Source organism: Leiobunum rupestre, chromosome 1, assembly GCF_980474605.1.
Source record: "Leiobunum rupestre chromosome 1, qqLeiRupe1.1.hap1, whole genome shotgun sequence".
In the NCBI taxonomy this organism is placed as follows: Eukaryota; Metazoa; Arthropoda; class Arachnida; order Opiliones; family Sclerosomatidae; genus Leiobunum; species Leiobunum rupestre.
In genome coordinates, this window is record NC_143384.1 from 73,420,534 (window position 1) to 73,438,600 (window position 18,067).

The 18,067-nt window shown below is 37.5% G+C and overlaps 1 protein-coding gene across 3 annotated transcripts; it reads right to left on the reverse strand.

The window, feature by feature from the left end:
* Positions 1-1,477: 1,477 nt before the first annotated feature.
* LOC149966346 (neutral phospholipase A2 homolog taipoxin beta chain 2-like) lies at positions 1,478-15,078 on the reverse strand. 3 transcript variants are annotated; one of them, XM_090153282.1, is made up of 5 exons: positions 14,849-15,076; positions 13,092-13,193; positions 7,258-7,387; positions 5,537-5,664; positions 1,478-2,994 (listed from the first exon to the last, which is right to left on the reverse strand). In XM_090153282.1, exons 3-5 carry the CDS (start codon positions 7,365-7,367, stop codon positions 2,744-2,746), a joined length of 489 nt encoding a protein of 162 aa, XP_090009408.1. In that variant the 5' UTR covers positions 7,368-7,387; positions 13,092-13,193; positions 14,849-15,076; the 3' UTR covers positions 1,478-2,743. The 3 variants fall into 3 exon arrangements, with proteins under 3 accessions (XP_090009408.1, XP_090009401.1, XP_090009418.1); XM_090153275.1 differs by lacking the exon at positions 13,092-13,193 and having other exon boundaries at positions 1,479-2,994; XM_090153292.1 differs by lacking the exons at positions 1,478-2,994; positions 13,092-13,193 and adding an exon at positions 4,851-4,972 and having other exon boundaries at positions 14,849-15,078.
* Between the last annotated feature and the right edge of the window lie 2,989 nt (positions 15,079-18,067).

The following is an 18,067-nucleotide window of genomic DNA, read 5'->3' on the forward strand; positions in this document are numbered from 1 at the left end:
CCAGTCTTGGCTCACTGCACGGGTATCGCTTATCTATAAAGGTAAAGGTAAAAATTCATATCGCCCCATTGCTGTGCCCTCGGTAATCTACAAAGTGTATGCTATGCTGTTAAAGGGTCGCCTCACTGCTTTTTTGGAGAAGGCTCAAATTTATGCACCTTAGTCGTTTAGCTTGTAAAATGTATACGTATATCCGTGCAGGTGGACTGAGTACGGAGTGGACGCGTGCCATTGAACGTATTGACCGTCAATTTTGTGGGGGATCAAAGAGAGACCGGGCGAGTTCCTATAAGGAATGGGTGGAAAAGGAGGTAAAGAAACGGGCGCTAGTACTCTGGAAATCACAAGTTGGTGGAAAGGAAAGCTTGTGCCATTATAAAGTCAAAAAGCAGCTACAATGGTTCACGGGGAAGTGGCCTCGTTTTCCAAGCCCGTACTGGGGCTCTCCTTACCAGCAAACGTCAGGTAGTGCTGTTAGGTCCGAATTTTTGCACAGCTATGTGGATTAGTCGACGAAGACCTGTACCATGTACTGTTGGAAGGTCCTGAGACAGAAGTGGACCAGTCTATTTGGGATTGGCGGGCAGATAATTTTGGGAACCCGCTTAGCGTAATTCTTGGACTTAAGGGTGCAAAGTGGGATTTAGCTGTGGTGCAGAAAATCCTGGAAATCTGGCAATGTAAAAGGAACAAACTTCAGTCGCTCTCCTAATCACCAATGTAAATATTGTAAATAACATAAATTTTAAAGCTCAAAGTTTGTAAAAAAAGAAAAAAAAGAGCTATTTTACCTTGTAAATATTATTTTATTTTGTAATTTTAATGCTGCGCTCCCACTGGAGCCGCCCTGTTTCAAAAGGGTATATTGAATTATACGGCAACAATAAAAAATAAAACCTATAAATGTACATTCAACTTCGATTTTTAGCGTGATCGAAGCTGGCCGTACCTAGGTAACTATTTGAAATTGTTATGGTATTTATAATAAATTCACACACCCTTTATTCGAGAAAAATGATTTACGAAATAGTAGCAAGGCGCGCCCTGGAAAGTTGAAAAAAAGAGGCAGGGCGCGCCCTGGCAAAATGGAAAAACCAAGGCGGGGCGGGGCCCTGCCTTTGAAAAAAGCACCGGGGCGACGCCCTGGCCCGACTACACCACTGATAATGGGAGGCTCTGTCCTAAACTAAACCTTGATTGCGCAGTATACCTCCGAAAACCAGTTCGGTGATAATTTTTAATAATTGGCATACTTAAATATGTTATGTTACTTATGATATTATTAAGTATATTTCGATTTTAATTTTAACACACGATAACAATTTGCACAATTATGTGCAATGTTAATTCCTTTTAAGTACTTATTTTACAAATTGAAAATGAAATTAATATTATACTACGTTAATAACGCAAAAATGACACCAAAAATATATTTTATTTATCTTTATACAGGTATCGCTCTTAATTAATTTAAGTAATTGAGGGAAAACCCTGTGAATGTAACGATGTTTTTAGTTTTTGGGTTATGGTAAAGTAATTTGTTTTTGGAAATTAAACTATGAAATTAATTCTCAAATTTGTTTAGAGAAATATTTTGATTAACCGTTTAGTTATTTAATAAATCTTGACGAACCAACTCAAAATTTTACATTTTGGAAAAATTTAAATCAATTTATTACGTGATTGGCATAAGATCAATGGATGAGGGCTCAGTTATTTTGATAAATTGATATAAATTTAAAATCTATTCAGAGCAAATTTACAATTTAGATCTTTATTTTTTTTATAATTGAAAACAGAGTTTTAATACATTCTATTCGGAATAAATTCCCAATTATGTTCATAAAAAATTATTTAAAATAGGCGTTATAAGTAGAGCATAGCGCCGATTTGATTTGGGTCGGCGGCGGCGTTTCACGAAAATCACCCGGCGGCGCGCTGATTTTTCAAAAATCCTAAGCGGCGTTAATTTTTTTGGCGGCGGTGGTGGCGCGAAGGTGTAAAAGTTTTTTCCCTCTTTTGAAAATTAAGAAAAAAAATTTAAGGAAAAAAATAATGTTATATAGAAAATCTCAAAAAAAAATTCGGCGGCGGGATCAAAATTTAGCGGTGGCGCTGAAAAGTAAATGATTCGGCGGCGGTCCGGTGCTAGAGAAAATATCGACGACGGCGGCATTGTATCGGCGGCGTTAGGCTCTAGTTCTAAGTCACACTTTAGCAATATGTTTCTAAATTTATTCTGTTTTTCAACACATCTAAGCAAGTAACAACTCTTAATTTTTAATTCGATTATTTGGCGGCTGAAATGGGAATAGTTGATTTTATAAAATGTCTTTACGCTTGCCCAACTTGTTGAAATGTTGCCCTGGAATAGTTCAGCCAATGCCTAAGAATGAGTTGATAAGCTCTTTAGTGGGAGAGAAAACAGATCCACAGCTGAAGCGGGGAGGCAACATTTCAACAATATGGCCAAGGTTATTTTATAAAAAGAACTATTCGTTAAAGGGAATATAACCTCAAGTCGTTTTTTTATGTTTTTTATACCTATTTATGTTAACAATTTCGGCGGGAGGTCACTAAATAGCGCCAAAAATATCTAAAGTCATAGGAGGGAGCGGGAAATGGTCGAAATTTACGACACTAAAAAAACTGAGGTTATATTCCCTTTAATAGATAAATATTTCGAAGCGTGTAGCCCCATCTGGTGGCGAAAACATTGCCAGGGTTTTCCCCGAATGACCATTTAATCGTCATAGTTCTTGAGGATACTGGTCCAAAATCGTTTAGTCAATGGACTGGCCTTGGGGTGAAATCTGAGCTTCGGACTGGAATCCGCGTCGCGCGTGTCCCGTTTTCGACGAACCCAGAACGACCATCGCAAATTCTCCACCCGGAAGTGAGATTCTTTGTCCTTCAAACAAGAGACAAGAGCGATGTCGCATTCGCAGACCGACTCGTCGCAATCCAGTTGATCCCGTTTCGTCTTGTTATGTTCTGAAATGACACAAATTACCGTTTCATTTACAGGATTTTGTTCAAACTCCGAGGATTCGTAGACCTTCGTGTAACTTGAAAAATCCTAAAGGGATTTTATTCAATGGGCAACGGTTTTGCCATGGCAACGAAAAATGTTTTTGACAACATAAAATAACATGGGATTTTGACCGATTTCCCTGTGAAAAAAAATTAAAAGAATTGTTCAAAATGTGACCAATTTTGATTTTTTTCGTCAATTTTTATAATTTTTTTTATAATTTTGGTATTTTAATTTTTTTTTTCAATTTTGTAAAATGTTTCACAGGGAATCGGTCAAAATCCCATGCTATTTTCAATGGGAAAATTTCCATTTTATGTTGTCAAAAACATTTTTTGTTGCCATGGCAAAACCGTTGCCCATTGAATAAAATCCTTTTAGGATTTTTCAAGTTACATGAAGTTCTACCAATCCCCCGAGTTTGAACAAAATCGATGGGTTACACTTCGGGTAGTCTCCTTGTTAGTATTAATTTAACTATAGAGAGTTGTAAGTTGTAAAATTTACGTGGACTTTTTTCCAAAAAATTTCCTTTTTTTGCCGAAAAAAAGAAAAAAAAAGGTTTCAAAGTTTAAAATAATAAAACCACTGTTACACAACAAAAACGTTTATTAAAAACAACAGTGGTTTTATTATTTTAAACTTAGTACTATGCACAAGTTAGCTCGTCTAATATTTAAAAAAAAATGTGTTAATTCAATGAGTTTCGACTCATTTGGTCGAATCCAAAAGTAAAACCAAGAATATATTTATTTATACTCAGGGAGAATGAATATGTCATGATTATTTTTAGAGTTTCTCCAATTCCACTCGTTGGGGCCCCCGGTATGCTCCTCCGCTTAGATAAAATCAAATAATACTGCAATCTCGTTGGTTCTTAAAAATGACGTTTTTCGACGCGATTAACGCTGCTGCGAATATGCAAAAAATAAGACCGCCTCATTTTTTCCTCCCCCCTGACGGGGTTAGGGCCTCAAAGTGTCCGTCGATAGTCTCGACATATTCATTCCACCTGAGAAAAAATAAATACATTCTTGGTAAAACCATAAGTTAATGATTAACGTATGGTAAAACTAAAACCTCTAGACTAAATAATTTTTTATTTTTCCGATTTGCGGAAAATTTTCCGCATTTAATTTTTCCGGAAAATGTAACCACTCCAAATTTAACACATTTATATTCCGTTCCCGTTAAAAATAAGTTTTGGTTTAGGGTGAACGACACAAACGGTTATCATTAAACCAGATCCATCATTTCCTCCTTTGAGCTGTTTCCCGCACATGCCCGTTAAGCCATAGTAGAGTCCGACGCCGATGTAAAAATGATCAGCGGCGGCGTGTCTCATTTTTAGAGCCTTTGGCGGCGGCGCGCCACGGCGATCCGACAAATTTTCAACGGTGGTGTCGTAAGGATAATTTAACCAGAAAATTTAATACAGTAAATACACCAAGAGAGACCAGAAACTAAAATATATTTCTTTATACTCTTTCATAGAATTTCTGCTAGAAATCATTCATTGAACAATAATTATAATGACTAGAGTAAGTAAGAGAACATTTTTTTAGAAAATAGGAAAATAGTACGGCGTCGCGCCGAAGAAACGTCGGCGGCGTGGCGCGCCGAATATAAGGGAAAAGCCGGTGTGGCGGCGTGAACAGCGGCGGCGTCGGACTCTAAGCCATAGCAACGCGTTCGACGATTTTCCCCGTTTAAATGGAAGAATAAAAACCTTATAAATATTAAACCATTTTCAAAATGCATTTTGTATTTTTATTTTGCGCTGAAAAAACCATTTTACATTTAGAAACACAAATTTTCAAAATGCATTTTGTATTTCGCATTTTGAGTGGTGTAGAAAGTATTTTGATTTTGAACAACCCTGTTAGTTGACTTAGGCCTGCGTGGTCAGGGTCGTCAGCCAGCCATACAGCCTTTGCTCTAGGAATAAGGGTTTAGTTGGTTAAATATTATTTATGCTCATTTAATATTATGTATTTTTTAGTAACGTCTAAAGTAATTTGACTCATCGCCATATCGCGTATCATACGGTACCTACAATTTCTAACAGCGAGTTATACTTTTAAAATTAAAAGTTTTGGTTTTATTATTGTGTGTGAATTTAGACGGACATACAAAGGCTGACCGTTGGGGATCGCGAAGGTCTTAAGGGCCTAGGTTTTCTTCTGCCTGTCACCCTTTAAATTTACTTTCCTGCCAAACAAATACCCTGGTGGTAGGCCAACGTGTTCCGCGGTTGGCGTACCACCAGAGTATTTGTTTGGAAGGAAAGTAGATTTAAAGGGTGACAGGCGGAAGAAAACCTAAGCCTTTAAGAAATAATTTAGCCCAGGGCCCCAAAAAGTCTTAAGACGGGCTAGTGCGTGGTTCCTTGGGTATTAGCTTAGCTGATTAATGCTAATCTTGAAAACGAACGAGATTGAATACTCCTCGACGTATAAAATAATGACTTTAATAAGTTAATTTCTTAGGCCTTTAACTTACCGCATTTAAGATGATTGGTGTTATTCCCGTCGAGTTTCCATTGATAAGGGACGAAGACCTCGTACATGCCCCCGCAGAGCCTCTTCTCGTCAATGACAGTGTAGCACAGGTCGTGTTTGTAACAGCACCTTCAACGCGGAGAACGTTAATTAATCCAGCTCGGCTAATACCCTTGCCACCAAACGAGGCCCAAGTCGTCTAGCGACTTTTAACGCCTTTTAAATCAGGTGGCCGGGTTACAATGCGTAGGAGGGTGATGACAACAGTGGCGTAGACAAGGGGGGGTTCCGGGTCCAGACCCCTTGGGCCTAGAGTCCGACGCCGATGTGAAAATGATCAGCAGCGGCGGCGCGCCGACAAAATTTAAACGGCGGCGGCGTAAGGATAATTTAACCAGCGGCGTAACAGTGGCGGATATCTCAAAATGTCATTTAGCGCCCCTTTGATTTTTTCTGTATCCACCACTGCAGCAAAATCATTAAAAAGGCCGACAAACAATGTAAAAAAATATAACACAGTAAATACACCAAGAGAGACCAGAAACTAGAATATATTTCTTTATACTCTTTCATAGAATTTCTGCTAGAAATCATTCATTGAACAATAATTCTAATGACTAGAGTAAGAGCCCTTGATTTTTTTTAGAAAATAGGAAAATAGTACGGCGTCGTGCCGAAAAAATCACCTATCGGCGGCGGCGCGCCGAAAATAAGGGAAAAGCCGGCGTGGCGGCGTCGGACTCTAGGTACAAATACGTAATGCAGTTAATGTTACGATGGCAGAAGGGTTAGCAGATAATTGATACACGGTGGTATCTTGTCCCCTTAATGTTACGATGGCAGAAGGGTTAGCAGATAATTGATACACGGTGGTATCTTGTCCCCTCAAAATTACCGCAAAATATGAGTATTTCGACAAAAATTCCCTTTTTCCCTCCCTGATAATTTAACGAGGAAAATTCCCACAAAAGGGAAATTTCCCGCACATTGGCAACACTGTTTCTGATTGACGGTTTTGTAACGGAGCGTTTACCAACTTCCGCCACGTGACCTCCGAAAAATCGGCCTCCATTGATCGCTGCCATAGTCGTTTCCAGGGTTGGACATAAGGATATTTCTTTTAGTAGTCAGCCTCCTACCTTAATTTAATTTAATAGCGACTGACTAGTGGGGGTAAAAATGGGGGTATAAAAACAAGAAGTACAACCAACATTTTGCTTTACCCGTCAGAATTAAAATATAAGTTTATTATTACTTGAGTTACATGTGATTTTTTTTAAATAAAATGGTATTGATAAATGCTGAATTTATGATACGCCATATTCGCCATTATTTATGAATATTTAGATTTCAAATAATTTTAGTAGTCAGAGCATTTATTTTGGTAGTCAAATGCCGTGACTAGTGCCTTATGTCCAACCCTGGTCGTATGATCGTATTACTCGTCAATTTCGAGGGGTTTTAGTCGGTATTTAGCTTATTAGTTTATCGGCCCCGGTGAAGCCCTATGGCACTCCTGCGCTGCGGGGTCTGCGGGGGCCTTATTTACGCCACTGGGAAATTACTAGCTATCGTTACCTGGAAGTTACATTCAGCGCCAAGTACGCTCGCTTCGTAGTGTGATCTACGCAATCAGGTCGATAATTTTTTTGTGTCATCGAGTTTTATAGAGCCTTTAAAACCGAAGAGGGTTGAAGGTGAAAAGGTCACAAGGTGCTTTACCTGTCTAGTTCGTCGACGGGAGGCACTAAACCTCCGATTCCGCAATTCCTGCCGTAACGAGAAAACTCCAACGGAGAATGAGACGTCATATTCAACACCATGACGGCCATTTCCACAAACGTTGCGCCACCTGGTGACGGAAAAATTATAATTTTAAAAATAACGACAACTGCTCTTCCAACTTAATTAATTCGAAGCACTTAAAGCTGGTTCACACGGGCAGTGTGAACCCGATTTTTTCTATTTTCTCGTTTTACCGCTTTTTGCCGTTTTTTATTTTATTTTATTAACAATATTATAGACGAGGGGCAGTTCACTCCCATGATTAAATCTGCACTCTTGGTTGATTAAATCTGATTAAATTTGATGTCTGTAGCTTTGGCTGTATTAATTTTAATCCGATTAAATTTAATGTCTGTAGCTTTGGCTGTATTAAATTTAATCCAATTAAATTTTTAACCTTGATTACTTCTGCACTCTACGAAGGAGTGAACTGCCCCTCGATTATAGAATAAATTGACTTTAATACGTTTATAAAAGCGTAAAGAACAAGTCGGCCCCCCCTTGGGCCTACCTTTGACTGTACTAAATTTCCGCCCCCTTCTCGACCCCATCTTAACATTCACATACTTCGACCCGCCCCTTGATGAAATTCTGGCTACGCCACATTCGCCGGACTTGTTTTATTCAATAGACAAGCCGCAGCTTTTGAGTATCTTCTACGCAATTATTCAAATCGAACACGAAAGGTCGTTATTTAAATAAGAACCCAAATTTAAAATTCTATTAACTACTAGCTTTAATACCCGACTTCGCCCGGGGTCTTAGTTTTAATGAATTAGATCTGATTTGATCTGATTTGTACGTAAGAACGGTAAACGCTGTAGCAAAAACGCAACACACGTAACACGCGTAGCAAAAAGTCCTGAACTATACTTAAAAATCCCAACTAAACCTCCCGTTCTACGAAGTCCCTATCTTTCACACTAACTCCCTTTCTACGAAGTCCCTATCTTTCACACTAACTCCCCTTCTACGAAGTCCCTTTCTTTCACACTAACTCCCTTTCTACGAAGTCCCTATCTTTCACACTAACTCCCCTTCTACGAAGTCCCTTTCTTTCACACTAACTCCCCTTCTACGAAGTCCCTATCTTTCACACTAACTCCCCTTCTACGAAGTCCCTATCTTTCACACTAACTCCCCTTCTACGAAGTCCCTTTCTTTCACACTAACTCCCCTTCTACGAAGTCCCTATCTTTCACACTAACTCCCCTTCTACGAAGTCCCTATCTTTCACACTAACTCCCCTTCTACGAAGTCCCTTTCTTTCACACTAACTCCCCTTCTACGAAGTCCCTATCTTTCACACTAACTCCCCTTCTACGAAGTCCCTATCTTTCACACTAACTCCCCTTCTACGAAGTCCCTATCTTTCACACTAACTCCCCTTCTACGAAGTCCCTATCTTTCACACTAACTCCCCTTCTAAAACCCGACCCGACCCGGGCCGCCAAAATTGAAACCCGACCCGGCCCGGCCCGATAAAATTTTTAAAATTTTAAACCCGACCCGCCAAGGCCCGATAAAATTGAAACCCGACCCGACCCGATAAACTTGCACTTTTTATGGTTATAGTATAAGCTTGTACTATATGCTAGAGCGAGCTATAACGAAAATATATCGATTCTACGTACAGGTTATTTAAGCAAATAGTTCTTGTGTACAAGTGTGAACCTCTCAGTTTCCCACAACAACGCTTGTCACGAAGTGAAAAGATAGAGTCACGTGGGAGACTCGGGAGAGTGGGGAATCATAGGTAAACCAAATTAAAATTTTGGTCTACTTCAGCGCCGCCAAGTGAGGCGTTTTAGAACGTATGTCTTTCTACGGGCGAGTTAAGGCGGATGCACACATAGCCTTCGCGCCCATGTGCCATGACTTCCATTGTATTTAAGTCACGTGACGCGACGCGATTTGCCAGCGAAATTTCGCGCGCGAAGGCTATGTGTGCATCCGCCTTTAATCTAAGAGTGAAAAGGCGCCAGGGTATATAGACCAAATATTAAGTATTTTTTCCAATAAGTAGGCTATGTTGTCTGTACTCTGTTGTGAAACTAGCTCTCAGTAAAAAAAATTGTGATGGCAAAGCTAGCGTCTAAACGTTTTTGAGTCTTATCATGTCGCTTTTGTTAACAAGCAATAATGAAATAATTCGCTTTCTGCATGAAGAGATTAGCGGTTGCGAATAGAATAGAAACTTGGAAGGCCCGATCATTAATATATAAAAGCCTGACCCGACCTACTCAGTTTCATGTAAAAAGCCCGACCCGATCAGACCCGTTAAAAAAAAGACCGAAAAAAATATATAAAATGAAACCCGACCCGACCCGACCCGCCAAAATCTTCAATATCCAAAACCCGGCCCGCCCCAAGGCGGTCTCGGGTCGGGTCGGGTCGGGTCGGGTCGGGACGGGTAAGCCCGCCTTTAGCGGGCCCATGACTCATCTCTAACCTATACCGTGAACATTTGATAGAAATCTTGCCATTTGGATGCTTAGACGACTACCTAAACTCTAAGCGCTCGGTCCGCCCCAAAAGTTAAATAACAGGAGTTGCAGAGAAGAGACCCCGTACACACCAGGGGCGTAGGAACCGGGAGGGGCAGGGGGGGACAATGCCCCTCCCTAGAATTTTGCTGGGAGGAGCAACTAATGTTATCACCCCCTCCAACGTTTTGGTCAGTTGAAATTTTCAAAAGGCTCAAATTATCATTTTAAAACCATATAAAGCTTATAGAACCTCAACTGTGATTAAATTTCAGTCTTTTCCCGCCAATTTACATAGTGGTAAAAAGTACACATGCATTCGGAGAAGCTACACTCCATCAAAAATTTAAAACCATCTCCAGACCCGTTTCCGTTTCTCTTTGCCCCCTCCAACTTCTAGAACGTTCCTACGCCCCTGGGACACACAAACACAACACCCCTACACGGTACAACACGTACATACACACATATCGCAACACAAAAATAACACCCACACACGTCACAACTCAAAGACATTACAAAAACACGAAATCGAATACAAGCGTTTATATAAAAAGACACTCTTTTCCAAAATTCAAGAAACTGCACTTCGCACAGACACGGTAAAAAAAGTTAAGCGAAGTTAGCGAACATGGCGAGCTCGACCTTGAAAATGGCCAACTCAACCTTCAACGGGTTATTTTCGAAACTGTATTAAATATTATATAATCGCGCCCCACAAAATCTTTTCAATTGAAAATTTAGACACCCTTGCCATACAAAATTGAAAAACAATTGCGTAACTCATGGGGATTCTAATCAAAAGATGTAAACAGGGTAAAAACGCGTCATCAAATACACTCGGCGAGCTGTTACTAGTCTTTGAAAGTGGCAAGTATCACTGTCCGAGAAATCGCCACCGACACCCTAATTAAAGGATCAGCCAATTAGAGTTATTGAATTTTGAGACTTTATTATTGCTTAAAGAGATAGTGACAGCTTGGAGCACAGTTAAATTTCTTGACTTAATGACCTTAATTAGATAGAGTTTAATGCCGTGAATCCGAAAATATATATGTTATACTACTTTAAATTAGTATTTAATTATGAAAATTTATTTTAAATTATTTGTGAAATGTTTTCTTCCCCGCAAACTCGCCCATATTCTACGTCGTATTTAATTATTATCTCTCGGCTCGCTATAGCGGCCAAGGCAGCGGCAGATTATACCCGCGAATGACGTCAGCAATATGAGACCCGGAGCTTGCGGGGAAGTTGACCCTTCCATTTAAAATCTAAAATTTAATAATTAATAATTTTTTTTAACTAAAATCGTTATTACCACTATACTTAGCCTGGCCTTTTTATATATTTAATCACTAATGTAAAAATATTATGAAAAAAAATCTTTATAATGAATCTTTTCAATTTATTATTTACTACAACGGCTACATTAACGATTAAATACGCTTCACTCAGACTATTTTCGTTATAGACTTATGTACAATTACGTACACGTAAAATTTCACAGAATTGTGTCATTTGTGTTTGTTCCTATTATTTTCGTGTAGGGAACGAAATAGAACTTTGCTATCTCGGAACCCTACTTGAGACTGAAATCTTGACACATAAATATTAATTATTGGGCCGTTACTTCAGGTTCTCAAGATAAATTTAAAAATAATTCATTGCGGTCAGGGGCGGACCGTTAACTTTGGGGGCCCTGGACTTACACTGTTTGGGGCTTACCCAATTTTTGGTTAGTTGTAGAAACTCTTTCGCCATTTTGTCAAAAAAAACTTTCCTTTTTTTATTTTTTTTCTATTTAAATTGTATGGTTTTTTTACCGTGAAGGGGGCCCTTGGATTGAACGGGGCCCATAAAGACCATGCCTAAATCCGACCCTGATTGCGGTGTCGATGAAAGATGCTTTCATCAACTAATTCGATCGAATACTAAATCTAATGTTCGATTCGTCGAATATTCGTTTTTTACACACAATCCTAAGGATTTGTGTGTATTAGTCTCACGTACAGTGTAGCCGTTGCCGAGGGGCTGATCACTCCGCGTAATCGGTGTACAGAGCCGTACCTTTGACTGTACTAATGGGACTACGCGTAATCTTTCAAGTTCCTGCCTTTGGCAGTGGTAATCTAAGTGTAGTCCGGTGTACAGACTTTCTAAGAGTGGTTAGCCCCTCGGCCGTTGCCGCCGATGCCGCCGATGCCGCCGATGCCGCCGTGTCACGCATACCTCTTCAACGGTTATAACTAGAAGAGTCAATGATATCTCGTTCAAAAGTACATATATTACCATTGATAGCCTTTCATAAAGTTTTCAAATCGGAGCCCAAGAAGTTGGGAATTTGCCCAATTTACTATTTTCGGTGATTTCCTTTATGTGGTAGATATTTTGTTTAAATTTAAGTCCGATAACGTTAAAAAAAATATTATTGGATAGGTTAGGATTCAGCGGACCTACAACTTCGGTCATATCAGTAAATATTAAATTTAAGTATAGTTTTCAGGGTAATTTACGGGACCCCAATTTTCGTGGTTTTATATTTCCGCCTAAAAATCTACATATTTAAGTCCGATTTTCATGAAAGTTATATTTTTGAATAGCTGTGGTTTACATATAACATAGAATTGTAAAAACATTTCTTAAATTTAATTCTAAGTAAGGTTTTTTGGGCAGCGTATACGGACCAGGGCATGAAATAAGCACAGGACACTGGACAATGTCCGATAAATTTTGCATTTGTCCGATAACTTTTCAAAATCTTAGGGGGTCATTGGACATTTGTCCGATAACTTTTTCAATAAACTGGGAATGCTCTTTTCTACAAAATAAAAATATTAACAATTATTTTACAAAAAATATGAGGAAGTACCGAGTTACTGAACTTGATACTTGAAGTATGACACTTGTAGCTTTGCTCATGCATTTTTTATTACTACATCCTTTCTTCACCAACGATAAATCAGAAAAACGACTAGCAACTCTGTAAACCGGAAGTTTAATACTCTTTGGGATTTGATTTTTTTTATTGGTCATCGAAAAGGAGTCCGAGTTCAAATTTAGCCAATCATATAGCGCTACAAAATATTATGAGGTACGAAATGTAGGAAATAAAACGGCCGTTATGGTAGTCGGCTTATTAGGCCTATCTCTATCGGAAAATTATACCTAAATACTAAATATTATTAGGGTCATTTTCAAAGTTTGAACTGAAAAAAATATTTTTATTGCGTAATTAGCAATTGTAAAAGTTATTCCAGAAGTTTGAAAAAGGATAATTCTTACATTTTAATTCATCAATTCATTTTTATTTTGATCACAGCGGACAAAACCAGGCATTCAACCAGGTACAAAATACAAGTATATTCAAATTATAATAGTAAAAATCTGGAAGAAATTGTAATAAAATATTCGTAAAGTAAATTAGAAACCTTTTTACATTAAAAACGTAACAAGCTGAAGGTTTTTTAACGTCTACAGTATTTGGTGCGTAACATTGATAAAAATCAATGAGATTGATCTTCTCAATATACTACACTATTGATCCACAAAATTTCGAGTTGTTGGTGAATTTCTAATATAATACCATCTGCCCGATATAAAGATTTAATATTGTTGGGGAAAATACATACAATTTCTTTAATTTCTTCCGTTGTTAAAGTTTCCCTGGCGAAAGTGTTTTCACTCTTTTTTTAAGGGGGGGGGGGGGGGTCATTGGACAATGTCCGATAAAATTTTTGAAATTAGGGGGGGTCACTGGACAAATGTCCGATAACTTTAATTTCTTATTTCCTGCCCTGATACGGACCCCCGCAATTTCCAACATTGTAAATCTGCGTGTTTATAGAGGTCTACGCGCCCGTTTCCCTCTGGCGTTTTTCAAGGCCGTTCAGAGTGGGCCGCGCTTTCAACGTATGACCAGAAGTAACAATTAAGTATGACACTGATCTACCTAGTCTTCGGCGTATGACCAGAAGTAATAAGTGTGACACTCAACGTAACAAATAAGTGTGATCCGAAGTAACAAATAAGTGTGATAAGAAGTAACAAATAATTATGAAACTAATCGAACTAGTCTTTGTCGTATAACCAGAAGAAATAAGTGTGACACTCAACGGCTGACTTGTAGTAACAAATAAGTGTTATCAGAAGTAAAAAATAAGAGTTACACTGATCGAAGGTATCTTCGATGCTTTCAAAGTATGACTGGAAGTAACAAATAAGTGTAAATTTGTATATATATGGATATATTTTGGTTGTGATAACGGCGCTGCAGGTTGCTGTGAATAGCTCAAACAAACTTAACACATTAGGAGGATTGTGTGTATTCAGACCGTCGTACGTCTTGTTTCTGATCGAATAGTCAAATATTCGCGGAGGTTCTTAGAAAATATTCGAATAGTTAGCAAAACTATCACAGTTTTTGAGACATATATCAGGTTTGCCCCGTTACCTGGAAAACCTGGAATTCCTGGAAATGTCAGGGAATTTGAATATGGGTATAAAAATCAGGGAAAAGTCAAGGAATTTTAAAAATTAGTCTAAAATCAGGGGAATATCAGGGAATTTTAAAAACTAGTCTAAAAATCCGGGAATTTCAAAAATTAGTTTAAAATCAGGGGCATGTCAGGGAATTTTAAAAATTAATCTAAAAATCAGGGAATTTCAAAAATTAGTCTAAAATCAGGGAATTTCAAAAATTAGTCTAAAATCAGGGGAATGTCAGGGAATTTTAAAAACAAGTCTACAAATCCGGGAATTTAAAAAATTAGTCTAAAATCAGGGAATGTCCGGGAATTTTAAAAACAAGTCTAAAAAACCGGGAATTTAAAAAATTAGTCTAAAATCAGGGGGATGTCAGGGAATTTCATTTCGGTTGCAAATAGGAAACTTTTTCTAAAATATAGCTAAAAAAATACCAATCTTGGCACAAAATAAGTCAGGGAAAATCTCTGGAGATGGTTAGGGAAAGCCTGGAAAAGTCAGGGCATTTGATTGCTAAAAAACTTTGGCAACCCTGTATATATATATATCCTACTTACATGGAACAAGATTAATGACAGTCAGAATGGCCAGTAGAAAGAGTACGGTCAGTCGCGGTTCATTGGTCATCCTCGTGTCCACTCCGTGTCTGGCTTAGCTCGATTTCTCTTTCTGATTACTAGCATTTCATTTTGTGTTCAGTGGCTTTAAAATAACGATGCTTTTTTGCTTTTTTAGGACAAAGTCGATTTGGCAACGCGCGCCAATGTTCAAACTTTACTAAATCACAGATGTTGCCAACAGGCCAAATACGAAGCTCCTGAATTCATCTACCTTAAATTTGTATTCACAATACAATCGATGCATCATGCATTTGTAAGTGTAAGCTCTCCGTCACATGTTTTGCCTATAAATATTAGCACTTACACTCCCCGCGAGTACTTTCATACTGCTGACATTCTTTATGATGTTATTGTTGACGTTGAGCTTTCAACATATACCGATTTTTATAATCCTTATAAATGGTAATAATTAGTAAGGTGATCAGTGGAACACCCAGGATTTGTTTTCGGGGCGGGGGGTTACAAAACTAAAGTTAAATATAAAAAATAGCAGATTTTAATCACGATTTATTCATTTTAATCACGATTTATTCGTTTTAATCACGATTTATTCGTTTTAATCACGATTTATCCATTTTAATCACGATTTATTCGTTTTAATCACGATTTATTCGTTTTAATCACGATTTATTCATTTTAATCACGATTTATTCATTTTAATTAGATTCAATCATTTTAATCACGATTTAATCAATATAATCGGTTGAATCGAGATTTTATCGAGCGCGGTAAATACGAAATAATAATTCTAATCACATATTAAATTATTCTAATCAGCTTGTTCTAATCACGCACAATTATAATAATTCCAATCACCAATATAATCATTCTTATTTTCGTTCTAATTTCTAATCGCGATTTAATCATACTAATCACGATTTAATCGTTTCAATTTGGATTTAATCATTTTAATCAGATTTAATCCTTTCAATCAGGATTTAATCATTTTAATCAGATTTAATCATTAAATCATGATTAAATCAGATTTAAGCATTATAATTATTGATTAAACGGATATTAATAGTGGAAACAAATTCAATATGAGTGTTTAAATAATTGAAGTAGGATGCGTTTTTATGGGAGTTAAATAATGGCGAAATACTGCTGCTTCGATAATTGTCGTTGTGATTATAAGAATATAACTTTTTACCCAGTTCCTAAACCTGGTAGGAATAAGAATTATTATCCTTTAAAAACAAATAAACATTCCCACGTGTTCCAGACTCCCAGCCCGATTAAAAGAACCGAAGCAAAATTTTTTAAAAAGTTGCAAATTTGCTACGCTAGATGTCCAAGAGTTTGAGGTTGACATTCACGCTGCACCCCGATTTCCACTCCAGAAATCCACTTTCACCCTCCCAGGATTTACCACTTCTCCGCATTACATTGAAATCTAGAATCTAGATATCTAGAAGTCATTATTGTCCAAAACGCCGCTAGGGGTCGCATGAAACAATATTTAGATTTGACAAATCCAGGTATTCTGAATAAACTAAATATGTACAAATATTTATTATATGCACTCTCTGGAATTTTGGCCAAAAATAAGGCTTTTGAAACACGGTGCAAGCAAGCCTGTCCTTAAGAACAAATGATATTTTTTTTCAATGGTGTGTGTCCCCCTGAACTAAAATCCTGGCAGCACCACTGCGAATACTTTTCTGGTCATTCGTAGATGTTTGCAATAGATAAAATCAGCAATTTAATTAAAAAAAATTATTTCACAGTATTGAAATGAAAATTTTAATACCTTCAAAGTGCAAAAATAGTAAACAAAATTCGATAGGGGCAGATAATGTTGAATTTAGATCGGCTAAAATGACCAAGCCACGCACGGTTTCATAACATGTACTCCGCGGTAAAAAGTAGTTACCGCCGTTAATCAGACGATGAAGTTTTCCAAGGGTATATTTCCTTCTTTTGCTACAATAAAGGTAGACAAAATCAAAAGTGAGATAATTACCAAAAAGTGCGACAATTTCCTGTACTTTCGTATGCTAAAGGTTTAATGAATGCTCGACTCGAGATCGACCACATAAAAGACTATTTATTGTCGCCTTTCTGGATCTTTTTTAGTCTATGGTATTATATCGTAAGTAGATGGCGATAGCATCTCCACAGAACGACGAAAAATTAAAAAATACACTAACTTTGACCAGTGCTACTTAGTTCCTCCGTTTCTCAATACGAGGCGTTATTTGTTGGTTTTAACTTCCTTCCCTCCCCAAGGCATACTTTCCCTTCTCCCCTCCCAACTTGTATTTCGCTCCTAACATTCATTCAGAAATAGGTCCGATTGACACACTTTTTAATATATGTTTTCACTTGTTCATATTTTACCGACTGTTACACAAACGTCGAAACAAATAGAAAAAATAAAAGTACGTAAACATTGCATATTAACAGACCTCAAGACGATCACAATTTAAAGAAAATTATCAACCACGGAAGTAGGTAGAATCATATTCATTTACTTTTGGTACGACTGTATAATTTCTTTAATTATTTTATCATAGTCTGAAAAGAGACTTAATTGGCATGTAAAACTTCAACATTAAATTGGGTAGGAATATTTCCTTATTAATAAATCATATTTCAATTGAGTCATAATTTAAAAAAACCACTATTTTATCTTCCAAAACGTTGTGGATTTTTTCTGACCATCGTAATGAGAAAATTAAGAGAATTTTCACGTATTATTTTCAAAAGCGTGTACTTATACAAATAGTTGCGAAATCTTTGGCAACATCTGTGAAGCTTAAAATCCAAAATTCACCATGACGCTACCTATCGTGCACGGGAAACTAAAATTTAAATATAAAAAATAAACTATTACATTCTAAACATTTGACAGGTTAAGATCGATAAAGTGTAGGGATAACTTTGTGGGATTACAGGGATAACTTTGTAGGATTATAAGGATAACGTTTTAGGAGTATAGGGATAACTTTGTAGCATTATAGGGATAACTTTGTAGGAGTATAGGGATAACTTTGTAGGAGTATAGGGATAACTTTGTAGGAGTATAGGGATAACTTTGTAGGAGTATAGGGATAACTTTGTAGGAGTATAGGGATAACTTTGTAGGAGTATAGGGATAACTTTGTAGGAGTATAGGGATAACTTTGTAGGAGTATAGGGATAACTTTGTAGGAG

What these genes read in the sequence shown, in the direction of transcription:
- LOC149966346 (XM_090153275.1), bottom strand. Translation starts at nt 14,918, where the DNA reads ATGACCAATGAACCGCGACTGACCGTACTCTTTCTACTGGCCATTCTG. An exon ending in TGTCATTAATCTTGTTCCAT is followed by an intron (nt 7,388 to 14,848) that starts GTAAGTAGGATA and finishes TTCCGTCACCAG; the next exon opens with GTGGCGCAACGTTTGTGGAA. An exon ending in CACCAATCATCTTAAATGCG is followed by an intron (nt 2,995 to 5,536) that starts GTAAGTTAAAGG and finishes GTGTCATTTCAG; the next exon opens with AACATAACAAGACGAAACGG.